This window comes from Tasmannia lanceolata, unplaced genomic scaffold (assembly GCF_043159265.1).
Source record: "Tasmannia lanceolata isolate RefF3 unplaced genomic scaffold, GAP_Taslan_0.1 ptg000013l, whole genome shotgun sequence".
Taxonomy (NCBI): Eukaryota; Viridiplantae; Streptophyta; class Magnoliopsida; order Canellales; family Winteraceae; genus Tasmannia; species Tasmannia lanceolata.
In genome coordinates, this window is record NW_027518690.1 from 46,534,293 (window position 1) to 46,559,889 (window position 25,597).

Sequence of the window (25,597 nt, forward strand, 5' to 3'; positions counted from 1 at the left end):
GAATTTTCCCCTCCCCTTTTATTGACGTTTTTGCTAACCATGCATGAGCTTAGAAACGGTGATCATAGGTGTCACACGAACATTGCCACTTCTCAATAATTGCAACCAAGGCATACATGTAATTCTAATATGCCAATAGCGGCACTTTGGGAAGTTCAAAAGTACACATTATCTACTTTCATGCTCTCAAAGTACGCATGTAAGGACTTGTCATATTTAATCCACGTTATGTCCGCGTGAAATGAATGCATCGGCCAACTCTCTCAACTGTAAAAGCAAGGACGAACTCATCTTCTGCCCTACTCCTTTAAATCCATCCCTATATATTTCCATCTTTTCATTTAATTTCCTCACACATCTTTTCCCCTTATCTCCCTTTACCCAACTGTACTGTTCTCTTTCCCTTTGCTCATGGCTGCTCAATTTAGCAAAATGTGGGTTATGGGTCTCTTATTTTTGGTCTTAAATTCACTTCCTAGAGTTGAATCAGACCCCCAAGTCCCTTGCTACTTCATTTTCGGGGATTCGTTAGTCGACAATGGCAATAACAATGTAATTGCCTCATTGGCGAGAGCCAACTACCAGCCCTATGGAATCGACTTCCGTCGCGGACCCACTGGAAGGTTCTGCAATGGTAGAACTACGGTCGATATTATCGGTAATGGTCTCGTCTTCACTTCTCTTCTATGTCTGTAGGATTCAATAGAAGTATGGTGAAATGGATCATGATACCTCAATTGTCTGGGATGACTTGAATCATACACTGAATTTGTGTTGCATCTATGCTCCTAGTAGACCAGTAGACCACATTAGCTACACATTAGGAGGCATGTTTTTCGTTCAATATAAAATGGCCGTAAAACAAATTTTACGCTCATTCTGAAGTGGAAAAATGAGCATAGAATTTCTTTTACCTTGATTTTACATCGAAAGAAACAAAGCATTAGGATCTGTTTCTTTCCACTTAAAATGGGCGTAAAACAAATTTTACCCCAATTTTTAAGTTGAAAGATGAGCAGAAAATTTGTTTCACACCCATTTACGTCGAAAGAAACAGAGCATTAGGATAAGTTTCTTTCAACATAAAAATTTTGGGTGTAATTTTTGTTTTAGGCGCGCACCCATGCATTTTGAGTTGAAAGAAACCAAGCAATACTAGAAATGATCCAGTGTAATCAACTACATCAAATTTTCAGTGTTAGCTACTATATATGAAGAAAAACTTTCTGGTCTTTTAGAGTAGAGAATCTTCGTTTCAGTGTTTAAGTCTTTTCTTAGTTTTTGCCAAGAGGAAAAATTTCATTACTGTAACTTTTTCACTGTTTGGATTTGTACCCATTTGCTTCTTGTCTTTTATTTTTACCGTTAAAGCATTTAAAACTTTACCTTTTTAGTAGAAACTTTGACTTCTTTTGCCAAGGATTCCCTTCCTCACGCATTTCTTGCCATGCTTTCATTCAATCTTGCCGCTCTTGCAATATACGTGAACATGGTTGAATTGGGGGCATTTCTTTACACACAGTGTTATGAAATTTTGCATAGCACTGACCCGAGAAAATATTAAATTCAATGAATTTGAATGATCACAATAAATATGGCTTCTAGATAGCACTGGTCACATTAAAGAATTGTGTGTGTGGCACCCTATACAATGCTGACCCCTGTGCACTTGTGTCCTAGGCAATTCTGAACAGAAATTGGGACCCAAGTGCCACCTCATTTGATTTAAATGAATAAGACAAATTCAGCTGGCTTTATTCCAAATTGCCTAGACACTCCCTGGCCTAGAGGTTGATGACATTTACATCCCCTTAATTGGTCATAAAACTAAAACTCGGTGAGTCAACTTGAAACTTATGCTTTTAGTCTCGAGTAGCTTCTTCAATCTAGGTGAGTCAACTTGAAAGTTATCTTATGCTTTATGTCTCGAGTTACTTTGTGGATTAAGTTAATGAAGAATGGTGCAGGTACGTTTGAGTCTTTTGTCCATGTGAAGAGTCTCCTTAGACCCAATAATCGGTTTGGGCCCCCAAAGAGTTGCAACAATCTAACAAGAACAGGGCCTAAGCATCTTGCCTGTTTATGCATTATGAATCCATATATTTTTCTTTAGGGATCTTTGTAATTTCCCTGCCTTTAGTACTAAAACTCGGTGAGTCAACACGAGACTCGGCTCATTCACTTTCCCTTGATTAAAGAACCTTTTTTTTTTCAGACCAATCTCAAACATTCACGGTAAAGTGAATTCTTTTTTATGTTCATACATTTCCCACCTTTAATTATAGCATTATAAAAAATTATAGCTTTATAAGAAAATTAAATACTTTATTAATCAATGTTTTGTGGGATACAGCTGAACTATTGGGATTTGATGATTACATTCCGCCTTATGTAAGTACAAGAGGAGAACAAATTCTCACCGGCGTAAATTATGCATCCGCGGCTGCCGGAATAAGGGAAGAAACAGGGCAACAATTGGTAATTACCTAAAACAAATTTAGTACAACAAATCTCTTCTTAAGTATATACAATTTAAACAAATTTAGTACAACAAATCTCTTCTCAAAGTATATACAATTTTTTGTTTTTGCTTCATTCCCACAAATTCATCGATTTTGTTCTTGTACAAGGCTGATTACTATTCCTTGAAAGAACAAAAACCCATGAGAAAATTCAGCTATATATGAAGTTATATTTAGGCATTTAACACTTAATAATTCATTTTCCTACAGGGTGGTCGCATCACTATGAACGGGCAGTTACAAAATTACCAGACTACAGTGGAACAAGTGGTGAATTTATTGGGCGACGAAGATTCCGCCGCTAATTACTTGAGCAAATGTATGTATTCGGTCGGAATGGGAAGCAACGATTACCTCAACAACTATTTCATGCCTGCAATTTACTCGACTAGCCGTACATACACACCCGAACAGTACGCCGATGTTCTCATCCAACAATATTCACAACAATTAAGGGTTAGTTCTTTCCTTAGCTATAATCCAACAGATTTTATTTTTTTTGATAAAGAGACCGAAGTCGTTAAACAGAAAAGATTACAAGTGCACTTCCGGGGGTAAAGATTGCCCCATATAAAATGAGGTGATAGATGCTCCTGATTTGGCTAAACGATCAGCTAAATCGTTGGCACTTCTAGGAATGAGAGAAAAAAGAAAAAACATCACCTGAACACAGATTTTTGATCTCATCTATGATATTGGTTAGTCTGCACTACCTTTCACAAATCCCTTCAGCTCACAAAATAGTATTAGAGGAATCACTTTTCACTTCTAAACTGCCCTCCAATATATGACAAAAGGTGTGAGGCTCCACAGTGTTAGGCCAAAAGAACGGAAACTGAGAAAAAATATTAATACATAATGTAGTGCATTTTATAACAAAATCGCCAAGATTATGTGATCTGCAGCCGGACCTATTCCAATTCCAGCAGCCCGGGCTCGGATCATTGGGATTACCGGCATACTTCGTATCATCAGATACTTGGTATATCAGTATCGATAGATCCGAGAGCTGTTGTTGAGAATGCTCATTATGATCTTATAGAAAAAATAAATTATTTGGCTAAGCGTTCATACATAGAAAAGCATAGTGAAATGGGTTGTGAATATTCTTAATAATAGCCCATTTCTCTGTTTTCTCTAGACTTTATACAATTATGGGGCGCGGAAAGTTGCCCTGATAGGCGTGGGAGCAGTCGGTTGCAGCCCAAATGAATTAGCTCAAAATAGCCCAAACGGTGCCACATGTGTATACAGAATCAACAGCGCAATCCAGATATTTAATGGCAGGATTCGATCTCTCGTTGATGATTTTAACAACAATCTAGATGGTGCGAAATTCATCTTTGTGAATGGGTACGAGATTTTCGTCGATGTCTTGCAAAGCGCTTCATCCTATGGTAATAATCTCAATTATAAACGACCCATATCTTTATTTAAACTCTTAATTTGTCTTAATTATGATGCCAATATTACAACATCTTCTCTATTATATTAGGAAAGATTAGCCACTATAATTTATGTTACTCCCTCTCTTTTTTCTCTGTGGGTAAGCCAATCTCTAGGCATTTCATGAGTTCGTGCCAGGGGGCTCAGCATGCCCTCGCAAGACGCCTCTCTCTTAATTTGATGTATTATTTTCTCTTTTTTTTTTTTTCAGGTTTTACTGTTAAAAATACCGGGTGCTGTGGAATCGGAAGGAACAACGGTCAAATTACTTGTCTTCCTTTTCAAACTCCATGCCAAAACAGAGAGGAGTATATTTTCTGGGATGCTTTCCATCCAACGGAGGCTTTCAACGAGATATTTGGTAGGAGAGCTTACAGTGCTGAATCTTCGGCCGATGCTTACCCGATCGACATCCGCCATCTTGCTCAGATTTGAAGATAGAGATGATGACAATGGTGGTGGTTGTGGTTTTCTTAATAGGTTTATCATTTGTTTCTGTATTAATACACATTTGGGTAATAAACGTGACTTTGTCATGTGCTTATTATTTGGGTAACGAGGGTTGTATACGTGCTTTCTGCATTTATAAGTTTTTATGCTTTTGGTATAAGGGAGTTTTAATGAAAGCTTTTGTAGCTTTAAACTGATGCAAATTACATACTTTAATCAATCTTAAGCATTATTTACGAGGAACAATACGGTTTCATGAGATAGACACTAGGCATATAATGTAATATTCAATGCCAATTGATCACGAACAAACAATTGTGATGTGTGGGGGAGCTAGAAATACTCTGACACAATTTGCAAGTGTTGGGTGCACCGCGTGAAAGCAACGATTCTACATTGGAAAAGTTAATGGATGTAGATGGGCTTATAAGGACTTGGGCACCCTCCCCTTAATGGCTAGCATTTAAGGGCAAGTTCTATCTGGGTCCCAATAGTAAGGTTGCGCTGGCAATAGTAAGGTTGCGCTGGGTTGGCTTTTGAGATTCACCATAAGCTAAATGAGTTGGGTCTGATCCTAAATTACTGGCCCACAAAACTAATGGCATGGGCCGTGTAGCTATCGTGTACACCCACCACATAATTTGGTTGGGCTTGCTTTAATTACAATTCCATTAAGAAGTAGTTGATGCTGGGATGTAAGGGGCAATAGGGCAAGGACTATTGCTGGGCCATTTATGGCACTTATTTTGTGGACCTGATTGAAAATCTGATAGGGCTTATTTTTTATAGGAAAAACCCATCAAACATCTGGCTCAAGTTGGGATTATAAAGGCAAGGCATAATGAGCCCTCAGCATGAAAAGAGTTGGCAAAAGGATTGAATTAATTAAGAAAGGTAGAATTTTGAGCACAATTCCGTCTAATATATGAGGAAAAGTCCAAGTTGGGAACATTTTTTCAATGATCATAGTACTCTTCCTTGGTCCTAGCATGTCTCTCCATGACACCACAACAAGCGTGCCTATAACATGAAGCCACCCGATTTTTCTGTGACCCCTTTACCTGATAATGTTGAGGCTGTCACAGAAACGTTTAAAGGAAACCTAGCCCTCGAGATCAACCCTACCCTAAACTTTAACCTTTAAGTCATTGTCCGCAAATGAATGTTTATAGAAAACTTTTTGCAATCAGTGAGCAAATATAAAGGATAACGAACGTACATTTAGAAGGGGAGATTTTGAGGGTATGATCAATAAACAAAGAGAAATTTTATCACCCCAGCCATATTTTGATATTTTCACAAACCATCTCGTCTTTTAGTATTTAAAGAGCTGTCAAAAGGTTATTACATTTCCAAAAAATGCTCTCAGGGGCCAATTAAAAAAGAATAGACAGCTGGGTTTGTGCAAATATCAAAATATGGTTGTGGTGATAACATTTCCGTAAACGGACAAAAAGAAAGCGAAACGAAATATGCAGGTCAAGGGGAGAGAGAGAGTAGGTCTCTTGATTTCAAGTTTTTGGGGTTATGATGTAGTTCATAGTTGGGAGCTGATATTTTGACCTCCCTGCGGTACGCATTCGCCCCCATTTTAATGTGATTTGAAGTAAAAAAGCGTTAAAGTTGCCCAGAACAGTTATAAGTGGGGCGAATGCGTACTGCGAAGGGGTGAAAATATCATCTCCCTAATAATTTTGTTATCTATACTATATCTAATTGGAAAAGTCGGATGACCAACCATTGTGCCACGTGTATGGTGTTGATGAGAGTCCAACAAACTACTCGATCTTTTGCTTTACCAGAGGAAAATAAATAAAATTCTTTTAAACTCTCCTGATAATTACATTTACCGCCCCTCTAGTTTTTGACACATCCACTTCAACCCCCATAGTTTAAAAAGTGACAAAGGCATCCCCTCTAGTTTCATTTTATTTAAGGTTTGCCCCCTCAGCTGAAGGTACGTCCATAGATTGAAGGGTTAGGATGATCCGATGGAGCTGATTTTTTGGGCACACCCTATCTATGTCAGGACCCATCAAATGAACGCTTTGGATCATCCAAATAATGTGGGCCCATACCTGAATCCAAAGCATTTGGTAGTGTTTGGATTCGGGTATGGGCCTACATTATTTAGATGATCCAAAGCGTTCATTTGATGGGTCCTGACATAGATACGGTGTGCCAAAAAAATCAGCTCCATCAGATCATCCTAACACTTCAATCTATGGACGAACCTTCAGCTGAGGGGGCAAACCTTAAACAAAACGAAATTAGAGGGGATGTCTTTGTCACTTTTTAAACTATAGGGGTTGAAGTGGATGTGTCAGAAACTAGAGGAGGTGTAAATGTAATTATCCCTAAATATTATTGAAGCAGAGAAGATGAATACCAAAACAGAAATATGTCAGTGAATGAGAGGTGTAAGGAGGGGAAAAACATCAAATGTATGGTCATAGACGACATTAGGGTACAAAATATTGCTAAGTGGAAATTGGTTGTTTTCTTAATTACCACAGCATGAGTTTTATGAGTTATGACCATCTACAAATAGAGGACGCTAAGGCTCTCGATTTTGATATTTCCACCCTTCAGAGAACATGAATTTTCCCGCATATTACCTGCACAGACACTCAAGCAAAAATAATCTATTAAAGAAAGATTTGTAATTAGTCTTACAATCAGAGAGTACATAAATTAAAGACCTATGCGAGCTAATTTGGAAATGATGAACTCATATTTCCAAGAAAAACAAAGATGGGGAGTTACCTAACATATGGGAAATGATGAACTCATTTCCAAGGCAAATAATAAAATGGAGAAATTTAATTACCCAAGTTGGAGGGTTGTTTGATCCTGGCGAGAGTAGTGGTGGAGATTGGGTTCCAAAAGATTTACTGGTAAGAAGTTTCGAGAATCAAATGCAGGCATCACCTCGTATTCCCCATGCTGATGCTGCAACATGTTCATTTGTTGTTGGGTCCTCTCATTTTCAGCAATCTGACAATGCACAAAAGCATCTCAACTACCCATGTATATAGAAAGGATTAATTCTAGACTCAAGGGTGCCCTTGCAAAAATCAAATGAAAGGACGGCTGTTACAAACCCAATTCGATTCCCAACAAAATTGATCTTCTTAGAGGGAAGATCGGCCTCTTGACCAGCTTCGAGGGAAGGGTCTGTCATCCTTTGTGCACAAGACACACTTTTGGCAATAATTTTGTGCATGGATTCTTTGCATAAAGCTATCTTAATTAATTCTCCGAACTCCACTAATCTTCTAAAATAGAAAACATGTGGGAAGAGACCTAACTTAACAACTCAAAAGGCAGAAACAACAAATAAGGAAAAACAAAATTGATAATGCCCTCATTGGTTGCACACCATAGTGCATTTATAAAATGAAAATCAAAGAACATTAAATGCGTTATGATGACGTGCAACTAAGGGTGTCAATTTTGGCTCGGGCTCAGAAGCTCGCTCGAGCTCGGCTCGAATCCTTAACGAGCCGAGCCGAGCCCGATTTAGGCCAGGCTCGGCTCATTTACAGCCCTACGTGCAACCAACGGGGTCGCCCTTTCGTCTGATGTTTGCCTGGGCACTCGAGTTTAACATTTCTCTATATAAAAATACACACAGATACACACACACAGACCTTAGCTCGAAGATACAGATTACTGTTCTGCAAGTCTATCTCCTGCATACCAAAGAGAAAACTATATCAGAAAATTTCTTATTTTTTAATCTGTGGAAACAACTTTTGTAATATACACCTTGGCACATTCACTATATTTTAAAAGAAACAAGAAATATTCAATCCGCTATGGATTTTATTATTACATATATTTTCAAGGAAAATAATCTTGGACCAAACAGCTTGGCCAATCATGCTTGCGATAACAACTTTAATGCCGTTTATTGGGAATGGGTTACTCTCCCCATAAACTCAAGAGGAGCGGTTGGATCTGGATGCGATCGATTATGTATTCCTTATATTCCCGCTAAATAAATGTTGCTTTATTTATTTGTAAAGCATGTTTATTTTCCTCTTCTATTATCTTGATGGGTTAGAGGCGAGGTTCTATGTGCTTCTCTAGTAACTATTTTTTTCCTATCAATAAATTTAAGGTTAAACAAAGAAAAACAAAAAAAAAAAACTTTTGTAATATATGGCTTATAAGAAACTAAATCAGTATAAAAAGTGGGTGATGATAAATGCACCCCTTTTCTGCCCCCCTTGTAATGGTTATATGACTATTGAACCATCTTGTCTCCAGTCATACAAAGACTAAAAAGAGCCCATTTGATCATCCCCCTAACAAAATCATTTAACTATTCCACATTCTAGCTACAGAATATAAGCCCTGATGGATACACCATGTATAAGACAACAGTCTTATAGTATTGGTCGATGTTTGCAATTCAAGACTGAGGTTATGAAAAGAGTGTAGTTACCCTCTTCTGCATGTACTCGATTTCAGCAAACAGCAACTCGTTCTGGCAAAATTCAAGCACATTAGTAAGAGAATACAGAAAGTGTTCTTATGATCACAAACATCAATCTTATGATAAACTGACCAGGCAAAGCCTAGCAAGAAATGGTGATTTGTAAGACATTCACACCTTTTTAGATCTGATTCTGCTAAGGCCTTTCTCCAATCTAGTCTCCAGGCTCTTGAGTTCCTTAACTGACATAGAACTAACAGCCTCACCCATCAAATGCCTGTAATATAATCTGTGTTAAAATTCACTGCTTAGATAATCACAGAATGAGCTGAAATGACAACCTAGTTACCTGTTTGCATTCTGTAAAATCACAATTTGTTGGCGCAGTTTTTTGGCTTCTTGTTGGTAGTGCTAAGATCAATGTGAAGAAAATTGGGTTAGAAAACCTCTTTTGGGAGAGGATTTGGAAGGGAAATTTATTCAAATTAACCCATCTAGAACTTCAGACATTTAAACAAAATAATGAATTTCTATGGTATACGCTACATTATAAAAAGGGAAGATATTTTAATGGTCCAAGACGTAGATAAAAGAAACGGAAAACCGTCCGAAGATAATCTTGTTAGTAAAATTGGTGTATACTAAACATGCCTCGTCCCTCTTCTTGGCTTAAAATATCTGTGCAAAAAATATTTGGGTACTGCAGCATTGTAAAAGCCTAGGTCTAGTAATCTTCTTTTCTTTTTTTTTTTGAAAATTGAAAAAAAAAATTTTTTTTGAAAAGTGACCTATTTCATTAATATTCATATAGCATTCGGGATCAGAAGTCCCAACCTGCAATACAAAATATTAAGGTGAATTGGCACGGGCATACCCGAGACCAATTCAAAAGTAACAAAAAATTGCAGTAGAAACTAAACATTCCTTTCCTCTATTCTGTAGTATGCGTTCTTTACATCTTTCATAGCAATCTTTTAAAACTTTCACCTGTACCTTTTTGAGACTGCGTATAATTGTAGATCTCCTAAACAAAAACCTCTTGAAACTTCAAGCTGACTGATTCATCTGAAACTACCAAATCTGCCTCCTGAAACTCTAAAACTCCATATCTGATGTAAAACTCCAAGAAGGTATAGCAAAGTTAAATATCCAGACAGAAAAACCTAAGCGAAAGAACGAATATCTCAAGCTATGGCTATGGAAAAATGACGACTTCTGGATAACGACAGGAAATTCGCAGCGCTATTAAGCGTTAGGTATCCTGGAAGATTATGAAAGGGATTTACCCTTTAACGACCTACAGTCCCAAATTCTAAAACTCTATTAAAAAACCACCAGATTAGAAACGAACCTATACTGCCACCAAAAGGCATTGGACTGAGGGATTCTCAAGCCTATGGGGAAGAGCCTCCCACAGAAGAAAACGCTTCTAGTGAAGCAATCCCAAAATACCTATCTCTTTCTTATAGTCCGGTCTTCAATTTTCTCACTGAATTATTTTTTCATTTCTCCTTCATTTCTCTATCTATTCATTTTGTTCTCTTTTTTTCCTTTCCTCTTTTTCCTCTTCCTTCTCCTTTTGTCCTTTTTCTTCTTCCCTTCTCTTTTCTCTTCGCCATTTTTTTCTGGGGCCGAAAGGCCTTTCATTCAGGGTTGCTACCCTCATCCACCTTTTCACCATCATCCTTCTCAAGTCCAACCTCCCTTCACTCTTTCAGATCCCTAATAGCCATAAACCGAAACAAATTTTTAGTGGCTTCCAGATCCATAATAGCCATTGACAAATATATTCATACTAGCAAACTTTACAATGGGGACCAGTAGTCCCACCAGATTTACATAGTATGCATTGCCCAGGAGAATTCTCCTTGGCCCAAAAGAAAAGCCCAATTTCTCTCATACTACCCCTTACATTACCCAATAGCCTCCATTGTAACGAATCCAACAAAAATATTGTGGGGCAAACCAAGTCAAGATCGTGACCTACCACGTCAAACAGACTTCTCCACCACATTCCGAATTCGATTTTCAAAAATCCTGCTCGAAGGTCAAGAGCTATTGTGCACCCCTAACCGTGTACGATAGCCGACCACCCAACAACACTGTCGCATCTTCGGCGGCCTCCACCTCGTACCACCACCAAAATGCGGCGGGTCATTCTCCAATCCCTTTTATGTCTCTTCCACAAAAGTTAACTCCGCCGGGGGAGTCTCAGCCACCACCATCGTCATCAAGCTATAGCTAGCCTTCCATGGCTCCAGGTCGATCCAGTAATCTAGAAGTTATAAAAACAGTGAAGAAGGATCCATGAGAAAATACTACCACTACTACAACAACAACAACAATAACAACTACTACTACTGCTACTGCTTTTACTACTACTACTACTAATAATAATAATAATATCGGGTAGAAGAGAAGGAAATTGTTGACCCCAAATGGCTGGATAGATTATGCAGTTTTGTGATTATAAGAGCAGGGCAAGGGAGCTTAGAAGATACACAGCCAAAGGGCCCATGTAGAGCTCCACTAAAACACAAATGTAACATTAGGAAAGAATACAAAATCTGTGAAACAACCAATTACTCTGAATGTTAGGGTTGGTGTTATTTAATCATTTATAATTCAACACCCCCTCATGAGTGGCCCCCCTCTTTTTCTGTGTTGAACGTACATGTGGCACATGCTCTTTTTGTGATTGATTGTACACATGGATTTTTAATATCAAGGAGTTGTTGGGTTTGAATCCAAATCCTGCTGTGAGGCAATAACTTTGATACCATGTGAACCAATCAATTAGTCCAAAAGCTTAAGCTGTTAGAGTTGGTGTTATTTATTCATATATACTTCAAAACTCTCCCGCAGATGTAGGTATCATTGACGAACCACATATATCTATGCTTGTGCATCTTTGCATATCTATATTATCTTTCTATTACTTTGTGTTCAATCAGATCATTTTTGCCTGTCGGATTTCTTAACAAGTAGTGTCAGAGCCGTATTTGGGGTGATCATAGATGAAACAACGTATTGCCCAGCCTCTGCATCGACCCTACACATGACATAACTGTTAATGGTAACCCTGCACATTGTTTCTCAAAGAATGAACCATGAGGATCTTTCCCAAGCATGTCGTTGAGCAGACAAAAATGTCTCAAGGAGGCGCCAGGATTTTCCATTATCAATCTTGATGAGACGGGAAGCACATGCGTATCCCCACCATTATTTGAAAAATGGATTGATTCAAGAACTACACCATCTGAACACCACTTTCAAAGCGAAGTTCTCTGCTGCCTATCAGTATATAGGTCAAATCAGGCATCCCCATGAGCTCCCGCACCATTTTCACTTCTCAAAAAAGTTCGGTCATAATCTAATTCTAACCACTCATACCACCTTACCAATTTCCCATCTAAATGAGTCATCATCACTTGCCTCACTATGAAAACACCCAGAAAACCTACTTCAATGAAAGGTCATGACTCCATGGATCGGCTCACACATCATAATATATCTCCCATGCCCTAATACCAGAAAATCTACATTATGAAGAAAGATAATTTCTAACTTTCACACAATTACATTTAGCATGGACTTCAGAAATTATATTTTGTAGTTATACATATATTTTGTTATTATTGGTGATAGATGCTCTACACTGATGTAGATGTATCTGGTGGAGTGTAACAGTAAAGACTTTGGTCTATTCAAATCTTTTATGTCATGTATTAACTCAATATGGAACCACTAGGACAGTGTCTTAGGCTTATTTTTAGGCTGTGACTTGAATAGATAAAAGTCTTTAATATTGTCTATTCAAATCTTTCATATGTCATGTACTAACTCAAATCTTTCATGTCATGTACTATTGAGATTAGCAAACTAACAGTGGCAAGAAGCTCGTCGAGTTTGTCTCAAATATGATTTCCATTCGTTAATTTAAATAGTTGTAGAGTTCATCATCACGTCTCTTGTTCTCACCAGACAATATGGTGTCACTAAGAGTAACAGAGACATCCATATGCGACATGTTATGTTTGTCTCGAATTTCTTTAATTTTGTTTGCCATTTTTTCCCTTCTTTGGAATGGATTTTACCTGCTATTTGTAGGAATGAAACCAATTAACTAGAGGAAGAAGAGAGAGATATTCAAGAGAAGAAACTTGTTCTCTCAATGCTAAACACACAAAGACTAAAGTTCAAGTTGTTGTACTACTCAAAAGACTTCCACTTTCACCATAAAACTCAAATTATAGGCTAAATTTCAAATTTGAGCTAGCACATTAATTAAACCTAGCTTTCCTAAGCAACCACTAATACTGTATCAAATACAAAACATAAATAAAATAAGGGCCCGTTTGGATACCTCATGCATTTGTATTTTGATTTGGATTTGAGTTTTGGATACAAAACACATCAGTCATCTTCATGATCTTGTTTTGAAGAGAGAGAAAGAGGGAGAGGGAAGGAGGGAGGGATGTCTCGCTGCTGTCGGAGCAACGTCGAGGAGCAGCGACAGTTAAGGAAGTTGCCACAAATATTGATTTCCAAATAATGTCTCGCAGAACAGATTTGAAAATCAGAATTTTTTGCACTGTTGGAGCTGATTTGGAAGTCTAAGGATCTGATCCAATTCAAAATATCAACTAAATCCACATCTAAATCTTGTTGGTATCCAAACGTGGCCTAAAGGACGTATGCAATTTCAAGAGAAAAAAACAAGTCCCAAGAATATAATAAACTCTCAAGAGAGCAAATTTCCATTATAGCAAACTCCTAGGAGTAAATTTTCATCGTAGCAAGGTTCCAATGTAGAAGGTGACAAGCCCCAAGTACCTCAAGTTCCAAGAGAAGGGAGTGGTCAAGTGGTCCAGCTTAGAATTCCAACACTATTTTGTTCGTGCCCGGTACAACTTATGTTAAACCCTGCTAAATTCTGCATGATATATAAATAGGGTTTTGCTAATGAGTGCCCTAAGGGTACTTGCTAAGCATCATTTAATTGCCCTTGGGATCTTGAATTTACACATACTTTGAGGAAAAAACCTCAAAACATGTGTAAAAGTCTAAAAGTATGTGTAAATTCAGGTTCCCAAGGGCAATTAAATGATGCCTAAGGGCACTCGTTAGCAAAACCCATAAAAATATTTGGCTTCCCTGTTGAAAGTGCACAATAGTTCGGTGAAACTAAATGCATTCACGATTAATGTTCACCCCTCAATTCTCAGACCAAATTCTAGTAAAGGATTTTTCCATGGGTTGTTGGGTTATTTCATGCCGTTGGATCAACAACACAAACAAAAAAAAAAGGTTACAATGGAGTTTGTATGAGTTTAATGTCTGCGCAGTTGATAATTCCTTTTTCTTGCATGGAAAATCTTCTAACTTGGAAGATGAACAAAATGCACACTAAAAGAGGAAAGATTTACTTGGGCATTGGCTTCCGAGACAGATCCCAAATTCGATGTATCCACACATGCCTTCTTGTACCTCTCAATTGTTCTTTTAACGCTGCATAATGACAAATACCACTGACAATCAGTTTCTAAACATCACTAGGAAATGGCATTCAAAACCAATAAATCTTGAAAACAACTTCAAACATATCATGACATAAGTGATGTGCCATTACTACAACAAAACTAGGATTTGAGTTCCTATTTCTAGTTTCTCAATCGATTACCAGCCATCAAAATCACACCCATATGTAAGCAAAGTCGTACCAATTAGTCAAAGCAGCCAAATAGGATTCTTTCTTTCTCTTTCTCTTTTTAAATTCGGTTATAAAGTTGTATGGTTTCAGCCATAAGAACATGTGGCAATAGTTTCATAGCCTTTGGACTATGAAAGTTGGTAGTCCATTGCCGTGCCCAACATTTTGTCAGCTTATCCAAAAGTCTCATCAACCAGGTATGGTCCCGGTCATCTTATCTGAGCTTGCAAATGGGCAAAATTAATACTAACAGATGACTATAGGTTCATCAGATCAATTCTTGGGTTACACAAGAAAAAGACCATTGATCAAATTACTTTGCTCATTCGATCTTCGAGAATTTTTACCATCACCCATCCGTATGACTGGCTCCAACACTTGAATAAGGTGCAGATCACATGATACGTCAAGTAAAAAGTAAGACTAGATGCTGATGAAAACTGTTACAGTACAATTAAGTTATGGAAATGCAGCATGAACTAATAACTACCTCAGAGGAAAAAAAGTGTATTGCGGTAGTCTTTGCCTCTAAAGAATTGTAATTGTACACCTACTTAACCATGACAATATTTGCCTCTAAAGAATTGTAATTGTACACCTAATTACCCATGAAAATAAACCAGCACAGAAAATATTCAAAATGGTTCCGACCCCTTCAATATTTCTCTCATAGACAAGTGCTCCTAGGGCAGGCCACCTCAACTTGATGAAAAGCTACCTCATGTTGGAAATTGTAAATCAAAATTAGTATTTGTTGGTTTTCTGAAAAGTCGTTTTGGTCTTCTAGATAGTTATTTATGTGTGGAAAATGTAAGTGTCTTTTGTGTTTTTTTATAGTCTTAAAGTCTAGATAGATTATCAAAGAGTCAAATGTTGAGTTCCTATTAGGGCTGCAACTAGGGTCGGGTGGGTCGGGTTTTGGAGAACCCAACCCTACCCGAGAAATATCTCGGGTCGGGTCGGGTCGGGTTTTTTTTCGGAAAACCCACGATTCCCAAACCCGGCCTTACCCATGATAAATCTCGGGTCGGGTCGGGTCCGGTTTTTTCACGTTGACACAATTTTTTAAGGAAAATTCTTGTCTGGCAAGGCAGCTCAACTCATAGAAGCAGAAATTACACTCACATTACACTTGAATCAAACAATGATGTAATTACACTCACATTACACTTGAATCAAACAATGCTGTAATCAAACAATGTTGTAATTACAATCAAACAATGCTGAATCAAACACTTGAATCAACTGAACTCATAGAAGCAGAAATTACACTCAATACAATAACAGTGGGTGTGTGGGTTTTCACTTTTAACTTTTAACTAACAATAGAAAAAAATGTACATACTATAACTTATGTAACTCGGGTCAGGTCGGGTCGGGCCCCTTCAAACCCGGCTCTACCCGAGATTCATGCGGGCTTTTGAATGCTCAACCCGGGTCGACCCGCAACCCATGAAACCTGAACCCAACCCAGGCTATTTTCGGGTCGGGTCGATGCGGGTCGGGTAAAACCTGGCTCGAGTTGCAGCCCTAGTTCCTATGTACTTGCTTACGATTCCTATAGGGCTTATGGGAACTACAACTATGTTGTTAATGTATTTGCTATTTTTAGGTGTATGTTGAGTCTATAAGTATGGAGTCTTTGTGTAGAGATTGTAAGCTTAAGAACTTCAAGGGGAAGATTAGAGAGAAGCTTCAAGGGTTAAGGTTCAAGGGAGAGCAAGTGTAGTAACAATTGGTATTTACATGTAAACAACTTTTCTTAATGGAATGAAGAATATTATTCCAGAATGTGTCTTTGTGCACAAAGGAGGATTGTCCCTTCCCTCTAAGTGGATCAAGAGGCTGATCTTCCCTCTAAGAAGATCAAATCTGTTGCGAACCAATTCGGGTTTGTAACAATTAGTTTCAGAGCAATCCATCATGCGCCATGGCTATGACTGGGGAGATTTTGGATTCCATGCGTGAGGATTTTTCAAAGTTCAAAGCATTTATTTCAAAACCGATAGAAGAGCATTACCAAAGAGCATATTGATTTTGTTCAACTATTCGGTCATTTTGTAATTTCAACGCAACTCCATGAAAAATCATATTTATTTCCAACTTGGATCACGATGGATTTGAAAGGCAGGGTTCGAATGATCGGGACTGCTATTTTTGAAGAACATGAAAGGCTAATGCCAACAATGTTTTTCAACAAGATTATGCCCAATAACATATGGGACCCCTATGGAATAAGTTATTTTCTCCAATAATCAAACCTCGAGGACAAGATTGATTTCAAGGGAGAGGAATGTTACATGCTTATATGGGTCCCACTTAGGGAGGAATAAATCAGTTTAGATTTTAGAGATTTGCTTTCTTTGTTTTTTATGGGTAGGATTCTTAGAGATAAGGGTTATCTAGATTAGCTAGGGTATGAGTTTTAGAGCAAATGGTAAGTGGCTAGATTTTTTCTATTTAATATGTAAACAGTCTTTTTTTAAAGGAATGAAGAATATTATTCCAGAAAGTGTGCCTTTCTGCACAAAGGAGGATTGATCCGTCTCTCAAACTGGGTCAAGAGGCTAGTGTTCCCTCTAAGAAGATCAAATCTGTTGTGAACCGATTCGGGATCGTAACAAAATGATTTAGAGTGAAATAATATTTTAAGCACCAAAGAAAATATCGGAATAAAGTTCTCCTAAGACAATTGTCAAGAGAATCAATAGCTTGGAACAATAACTTTATTGTAACATTTAATTATTACACAACTAAACAAAGGAATGTTCTTCCAAAAGATGTAAAACAATCCTACACTTTTAAGTTTAGGTAATTAAGGGAGAGATAAAACAACATTGAATGAAATGAATATGAACTTGAAACATTTTTTATGCTTTAAAACCGTGATACATATTGCTATTAAAAAAAAACACCTTGATAAATTTTCTGATTAGAATGCTGAATCAAATTATCATTGACTTGATACGCTAGAGTAAACTAACTAATTGGACTTGTACGTTCCCAGAAGAACCAAAAATGCCATTGTGGAGAATGAAGGAAGTTTTATGTATATACTAAGATATGTTAGGGTGACAGCTTGTGTATGTACTTCATTTTTTTATTATATTTCTATTGCTTACAGAGGAAATAGGGAATAAAAAAGAATATATAAGACACATCTAATGCTTCAACATATCTTAAAACTCCAAATCATGGGTCCTTTATATATGGGAGAAGCTAGGTGCATACATACATTTGGGCTGAACTTACTAAATATTGAATAAGTTAATGTTGTGAGAACTGAGAACTACATATTCAAGAAAGTCTCCTCATATAAAGGTGTGGGTATTACACAATGAACCAAAAAAAAAAAAAACAACTAGATGTTTTAAAAGAACCAATAGTGCTGAGGTGAAGAATAAATAATGAATTGATTCAGCATATTAATAATGCAGAATGTACCAGAAAACATAAAGGTTAACATAGGGCTCTGAGATAGAGTAAATGAAGTGAAGAAACTAAAGCCCTTTGCATAAAGAAAGTCGGGCTAATGCCATATATATATAAGAACAAACAGTACCTGTGATTTAGCATTAAATAAAATTTTGGTAAGATAGGAAAAGCAACAAGATCAAATAAACGCCGGCTGTGGAAAGTGTTATATAAAGAGCGCATATCTGTGATGTGTATTCATCATTACTTATAATGGCATTTAGAAAATGTCGACGAGCGAATGAGGAGACTGCTTTAGTCTCTAGGGTTTGTGGGATATTACTTGCTAAATAACCCATTGGAGTCAACCAATTGTTGCAAGCTTCTTCTGCATCATGCAAAGTGACCTCGTAGGCGGGTTAGTTCTTGGTTTGAATCTTGTTCATGAACTTCAAAACCTAGATAATGGGACTGTATTGGTGGGTCTTCAAACCCATGACTATATTTAGATTATCTCTCAACCAACTACCAAATGATATATGGAGTATTTTGATCTGTTGTTGTCCAAAAGGTAATCAATTCTTGGGTATTGACATGAATGGAACTGTTCCCATTTCAGGCAAGCATCCCGGGGGGGTTAGGTTTGCCCCTTGGGAGGATAGGCACAACAGTCGTTGGATTTGTGGGGACCTTTTACTGCAATTTCTTGAATCAAGTGCAGTTGGGCAATTTAAGGGTTCTTCTAAATCACCTCATGACCTTTCTCAGAAAACGAAAGCATAAGAAAGAACCATTTACTCTCATAACCAATCGATCCTTAGTTCCCAACACCAAGGAGATAACTGTTGTGAACCTGGGTAGAAGTCACCCTTAAAAGCTAGCCGTTAAGGGGAGGGTACCCAAGGCCTTATAAGCCCACCCTCATCTCTTTCGCTTATCCGATGTGGGATATTTGCTTTCGCGTGGAACCCCCAACAATCCCCTCCTTCCACGGAGAAGCAACGTGAAAACTACGAGATCCTCTCCGAGGGATTTTCTCTGTCCTCGAGGGTACACCGGGATTACCGAGATCTTCCACAAGGGATTGTCTCCATCCTCGAGCGTACACAGGGTTACCATGCCCCGGCTCTGATACCACTTGTTGTGGACCCGGTAGAACTTACCCTTAAAAGCTAGCCATAAAGAAGAGGGCACCCAAGTTTTTATAAACCCATCCACTCTTTCACTTTTACGATGCGGGATCTTTGCTTTCGCATGGGACCCCTAACAATAACAACATTTGCAATAAAAATATCTGCTTTTTTTGTCACATAAGTATAAATAAATATGTAAATAGATACATAGATAAAAGAAAGATACATCATACATCATCGCAAAACATCCAAACCTCCATGACTTACTTCAGTGCGATGTGTTCAATAAACTAGTCATACCTAGTATAGTATCACACAAGTCATGTGATAGAATGCTAACAATCATAAGAGGTAGTCTAAACTGAAGGCATTTAAACCAATGGGGGCGCCCTTTCACCTTATTTATAATTGAAACGTACTCACGCGCATTTCACCTCATACAGAAGCACATCGTTATACCACTGAGGTAATGCTGACCATGCTTTGAATCTCATTCAATTGTATAATAATAGTCATAGTCACGAATATCTTGGATATTTTCAAAAATATCACTCTTTTGCCAATTTTTTATAAAATGAAAAAGTTCCAAAAAAAAAATTTGAGATTATGATAAATCATCAAGATATCTCTATATTTTATTTTTAAGAGAAAAGATATGACGAATATATTGCAATAAATTTAGGGAAATGTTATCAGCACAACCATGTTTTAAGAATTGCACAAATGCACCTTCTCTCTCTCTCTCTCTCTCTCTCTCTCTCTCTCTCATTGGCTTGTAGAGCTTTTTGGGAACGGTTATGACCTTTGACAGCTCATTAAATAATGAAAGATAAGATGTGTTTGTTCAAATATCAAAACATGGTTGTGCTGATAATATTTCCCTAAATTTATGATGTTGTTTGATGTTCTAATTTTGTTCTTAAATTATATATTTTTCATATATTCTATTTTTTTTTTAACTTTTTTTCCATATATAAACCCGAAATTAACTAAAAAAAGTTAATACATACACTACAAAATACACAGTGGGCCCACATTGTTTGGATGATCCAAAGCGTTCATTTGATGAGCCCTGACATAGATATGGTGTGCCAAAAAAATCAGCTCCATCGGATCATCCTAACCCTTCAATATGTGGACGAACCGTCAACTAAGGGGGGCTACGTTATAGAAATTGAAACTACAGGGGGTGTAGTTGTCACGTTTTAAACTATAGGGGTAGAAGTGGATGTGTCAGAAACTAAAGGCGGTGTAAATGTAATTTTCCCTAAAAATAAAAAATAAAAGCATATTGATTTCCAAATTTTCTTATTTCCGCTTTGTTCTGATAAGAACACCCCCTTCTCTTTCTATATGCATCTACGAACTCCCATTGGTTAGTAGAAAGTACATCTCGTTGGTACATATATATAGAGCTTCAAGTGTATATATGCACCTGAAAGGCTGAAACCACAATAAAAATATATATCTGAGAAAAAACTCAGGTACTGACTTCCACGTGTCAGTTTCCCATAAGCATTTTCCAAAACCCCTATCTCTCTTCCCGGTCTATATATGCTCTCTGACCTTAGTTTCCTCGACACACTGATTGGCCACCACTGCCACGTTGGCACAAGATCCCATGATATGATTGGCTCTCCTGCCAAACAAAAAACTTTGATTCTCTTATCCGGAGTGTAATTACCAAAATACTCTCTATTATCCACCTCGATTAAAGCTCAAATCACGAAATTGCCACGGCATACCTGGTTTTGTCTTTTTATATTATTATATTATTATTTTTTCACTCCCTATGCATGAAGAAAGTAAGTACAAAACCCCCATTGGTTGCCAGTATTCGTACCTCTCTTTTTCTATCAGACCTTTCTTTTCCTTTGTCATCTCTTCTTTGATTTGAAGCTCTTTTTAACTGCATTATATTGAACAAATCTATAAAATATCTCTACCAAATCCAACCTCATTTGGTTAAAGACAAACCCTTTTTCTCACTCCCTCTCTTCTCTTTCTAACTTGAACCGTATTGGTGATAGTTCAAAGAGATTATCATTACCCAACTTCAGCCATTTTCATTGGCTCTCCCTCTCTCTCTCTCTCTCTCTCTCATGTCAAAAAGAAGAGTTCTACTTGTAACTTCTACCCTACTTGTAACACTTCGGTAGAGCTTGTTCAAGTGTTTCAAGTACTTGACTAATAGAAGCCCAAAAAAATAAAAACATTTTCACTTTCATTACTTTTTTTTATTGATAAGCTGGGTTCACTTTCATTACTTAGAAGAAAACGAACAAAAAAACACAACAAAATACACACATGACTTGACTTTTGTAACTAGAGCATAAAATACTTACATTCATACTATACCTCCTTCAAACCAAACATGACCCACAAGGGTAAAACGGTATAATTTACAAATGAGGTAAGGAACAGAAGGCGTAAGACTTCGTCATCACTTTCTCTCTCACCCGTTAGAGAGAAACCCATAAACTCTTACACAACCTAATCAGATATTTGTTAGATAAATTGATGTTATTTTGGATTTTTCATATCCTTAGAGATGAAACCCTAATCTGGGTTTGGTGAAAAAGAATACAAGGCATGGGATTTCTCTTCTTATTTTTTTTTCTTTTCCTTTATGTTGTAAGAACTGGCGTGCTATTAAGGAAGTGTCAAATGGAATAGTACCTCGGTTTAGGAATGTCCTAATGAGAAGGTGACAACTTTGTAGCAGGCTTTCTTATGCCTGATGGATGATGTGAACAATGAAAAAAACAGAGAGGAAAGGGAGCAAACAGTACAAAGAAGAAAGGGTGAAAAAAAGAAAGGAAATGGCAATGTTAAAAACCATGGAATGAGATATACAAAGCCCAAGCCCTACTTATCACAAATTCTTATTCTTCCACTACCCTAACAAGATCTACCCAAGAAAGAAACACAAGAAAAAAAATTATATATAATATAAAAAACAAAAATAATAAAACTGACCTAGAAAAAAGTAAATAAGTAGAATTAGAGAAAGACCCAAGTGAGGATTTGTAAAACAGTGTAAAAATAATTAATTATCTTTTAGCAGGATTGTCCCTGGGAAATCTATGAGAGAAGCCATATCTAATCCTAAAACAGCAAGATATATTACATATACAGAGCTTCAAAAGTATAGATGCAACTGAAACAGCAATAAAACATGAGAAGACGGTTTCTACACAGAAGTTTAGATAAGTTACTTACACACTAGCTTAAAATACAGTGGAGGGCATATTGTTTGGGTGATCCAAACCATTCATTTTATTGGCCCTCACATAGATATTGTGCCCACAAAAAATCAGCTCCATAGGATCATCCCAACCGTACGATTTGTGGAAAATGGACGTGTATAAACCTTCACAAATCTGTCCATTTTTTGCCTCCACGGTTCGAAGGGTTAGGATGATCCTATGAAGCTTATCTTTTATGGACACCCGATCTATGTGAGGGTCAATCAAATGAATGGCTTGGATCACCCAAACAATATGCCCTACACTGTGTTTTAAGCAAGTGTGTAGTAAACTTATCTACACTGTTTTCTCATATAACATATCTGAGAAAAGTCAGGGACTGAGTTCAACATTAAAAAATAATTTACAAATCCTTATCTCTTTTCTCGATATCTGCTCTATTACCTTAGTTTCCCCAATACGGTGATTGGTCAGCAATGCCACGCTGGCACGAGATCCCACGATATGATTGGCTCTCCTTCCAAACAAGCCCACACAGAGAACTTTGATTCTCTTACACGGACTGTAAATGTGTAATTATCAAAATACCCTCTATTAGCCGCCTCGATTAACGCTAAAATCACGAAATTGCCACTGGCAGACCTGGTCTTGTCTTTTTATATTATATTTTTGCACTGACAAACAACAGAACCCCAGCATGAAAAAACTAAAGTACAAAACCCCCATTGGTTACCAGTATTCGTACCTCTCGTTTTCTATCAAACCTTTCTTTTCCTTTTCATCTCTTCTTCTTTGATTTGAAGCTCTTTTTTACTGCACTATATTGAACAAATCTATAAAATCTCTCCACCAAATCCGACCTCAATTTGGTTAAAGACAAACCCTTTTTTCTCGTTCCCTGTCTGCTCTTTCTAGCACGAACCTTATTGGTGACAGTGTAAAGAGATTATCAATACACAACGTTAGCCATTTTCATTGGCCCTCCCTCTCTCTCTCTCTCTCTCTCTCTCTCTCTCTCTCTCTCTCTCTCTCATGTCAAAAAGAAAGTGTTATACTTGTAACTTCTACCCCACCTTTAACTCTTTGGTAGAGCTTGTTCAAGTGTTTCATATACTTGAACAATAGAAGACCAACAATACCATTTTCACTTTCATTACGTAGAAGAAAAAGAACAAAAAAAACACACAGTAGAAATCATGATACTGATCCTTTTTCTGACAAGAGGAGAGGTGAAAAATCTTGTGTAACGTGACCTAAGTTTTGTAACTGGAGCATAAAATACATACATTCATACTATACCTCCTTCAAACCAACCCAGACCCATAAGGGTAAAACGGTGTAAGTTTCAAATGAGGCAAGGAAGGTGTAAGACTTCGTCATCCCTTTCTCTCTCACCCATTAGAGAGAAACCCATAAACTCTGACACAACCTAATCAGATATTTATTAGAAAAATCCAGGTTATTTTGGATTTTTTGTACCCCTACATGAAAACCTAATCTGGGTTTTGGTGGGTGATGACTGATGAGGAAGAAAAAGCACAAGGCATGGGATTCCTCTTGTTCATATTCTCTTTTCCTTTATGTTGTAAAAACTAAAAACTGACGTGCTATTAAGGAAATGTCAAATGGAATAGTTCCTCGGTTTAGGAATGGGCTAATGAGAAGGTGACACCTTTGTAGCAGGCTTTCTTATGCCTGATGGATGACATCAAGGAAGAACAACAGAGAGGAAGGGAACAAACAGCAGAAAGAATAAAGGCTAAAGAAAAGAGAGAGGAAATGGCAATGCTAAAAAACAATGGAAGGAGATACACAAAGAATGCTAATTCCCTCTCTTGGATGTTTCCCAAGCCCTACTTATTTCAAATTCTTATTCTTTCTCTACCCTAACAGATCTGTACATCTTCCAAAGAAATAAACAAAAGAAAAAAAATATATAATATAAAAACTAAAAATAATAAAACTGACCCAGAAAAGAAATCAAATAAATAGAAATAGAGAAAAAACCAAGTGAGCATTTGCTAAGCACAATCTAAAACAGCATAAAAATGATTAACTTTTAGCTGGATTGTCATTGGGAAATCATATAAAGTAAATGACATGCCTTGGAAAAATCCAGAAACTTCATTGTATCCTAAGAGAAACAATTATTATTACCATCTAGGTAGAGAACAAGGCCTTGAAACTAAAACGAAACAGGTATGGGTGGGTATAATTCAAATCTTCCATGGAGAATAAAAAGATTAGCAATCTGCAAAGAATAGGTCGATACCCAACTTCACAAAATAAATAGAAAGAGATATCTGATCTTGAAGGGAAGATATAAAGATCACATAAGAAGATAGTGAAGAATGGTAATAAGAAATAACAAATATTACCTATTGTTCGCGTATTCATAGAGGCGTCCACGGGTGGAGAAGACGATAAGGGCGATCTCAGCCTCGCAGAGGACTGATAATTCGTAGGCCTTTTTGAGGAGGCCATTTCGGCGCTTGCAGAAGGTCACCTGCCGGTTGGTCGTGTTCTCTATCCGTTTGATCTCGATCTTTCCTCGTCCCATTTTTCCTTGGATTCTTCTTCTATCCCTTCCCTAATTTGGAAAAGAGAGCACAAGAGATGAGATTAGTTTTTATTAGCAAAATAGTTAGGTTTGAGTTGGGGTGGAAGCTAAAAAAGATGGATCTAAGAAGAGTGAGGAAAGGCATGGGGCTTGAATTTTGTTCTGGTTTTACTTACTGGGTTCAACAAGGAAAGAAAGTTGGGAGAAATATGAGGACAGGAGAGAAAGGATTTCTCTCTATTTCCCCCTCTTTTTTGTGAGAGGCCCTGCACTCAAATAGATGAAGAAAATAGAAGGGTTTTTTCTGCAAGAGTTTTAGTGTTTATATGCTTAAAAGGGACTCTCTTTCCTCATCATCTACTTGTTCTCTCTCTCTCTCTCTCTCTCTCTCTCTCTCTCTCTCTCTCTCTCTCTCTCTCTCTCTCTCTCTCTCTTATTGTATTGCATAAACCAAAACAAAGCAAGGGCTTGATATTTACTCAGACTCCATTACCACCCATTTCATGAATGATGGTTTTGGGAGGGGAAGAAAAGAAAGGGACTTTTGGAAAGTGAGTATTAATGGGGTGAATAGGACGTAAGTTGGGCTAAGTTGCACTCAAGCTAATACCAACGGAAAAAGAGAGAAAAAAAAATGAAGGGAGGGTGAAGAGGGAGGTGACCCTTTTGTTTTTATTTTTGGGTTCTCTTTTACTTTTTTGCAAGA

At 37.4% G+C, this 25,597-nt stretch overlaps 2 protein-coding genes across 2 annotated transcripts; one reads left to right on the top strand and one right to left on the bottom strand.

Annotated features, from left to right (window-relative positions):
* Nucleotides 1-343: 343 nt before the first annotated feature.
* LOC143889263 (GDSL esterase/lipase At4g18970-like) lies at nt 344-4,638 on the top strand. Its single transcript, XM_077393437.1, has 5 exons — nt 344-658; nt 2,354-2,478; nt 2,733-2,978; nt 3,664-3,919; nt 4,180-4,638. The coding sequence occupies exons 1-5, from the start codon at nt 412-414 to the stop codon at nt 4,401-4,403; spliced, it is 1,098 nt and encodes a 365-aa protein (XP_077249552.1). The 5' UTR covers nt 344-411; the 3' UTR covers nt 4,404-4,638.
* A 2,162-nt stretch (nt 4,639-6,800) lies between these two features.
* LOC143890315 (agamous-like MADS-box protein MADS1) lies at nt 6,801-25,514 on the bottom strand. Its single transcript, XM_077394950.1, has 9 exons — nt 25,068-25,514; nt 24,710-24,921; nt 14,292-14,373; nt 9,212-9,273; nt 9,040-9,139; nt 8,872-8,913; nt 8,072-8,113; nt 7,249-7,415; nt 6,801-7,036 (listed from the first exon to the last, which is right to left on the bottom strand). Exons 2-9 carry the CDS (start codon nt 24,889-24,891, stop codon nt 7,033-7,035), a joined length of 681 nt encoding a protein of 226 aa, XP_077251065.1. The 5' UTR covers nt 24,892-24,921; nt 25,068-25,514; the 3' UTR covers nt 6,801-7,032.
* Nucleotides 25,515-25,597: the final 83 nt, after the last annotated feature.

Bases quoted from the DNA above. Each gene is read 5' to 3' on its own strand.
- LOC143890315 (XM_077394950.1), bottom strand. From the start codon at position 24,891: ATGGGACGAGGAAAGATCGAGATCAAACGGATAGAGAACACGACCAAC. The intron at 14,374-24,709 runs GTAATATTTGTT...GTCATTATGCAG, and splicing joins TATGAATACGCGAACAATAG to CGTTAAAAGAACAATTGAGA. The intron at 8,114-8,871 runs GTAACTACACTC...TTTGGTATGCAG, and splicing joins TCGAGTACATGCAGAAGAGG to GAGATAGACTTGCAGAACAG.
- LOC143889263 (XM_077393437.1), top strand. From the start codon at position 412: ATGGCTGCTCAATTTAGCAAAATGTGGGTTATGGGTCTCTTATTTTTG. The intron at 659-2,353 runs GTAATGGTCTCG...TGTGGGATACAG, and splicing joins AACTACGGTCGATATTATCG to CTGAACTATTGGGATTTGAT. The intron at 2,479-2,732 runs GTAATTACCTAA...ATTTTCCTACAG, and splicing joins AAGAAACAGGGCAACAATTG to GGTGGTCGCATCACTATGAA.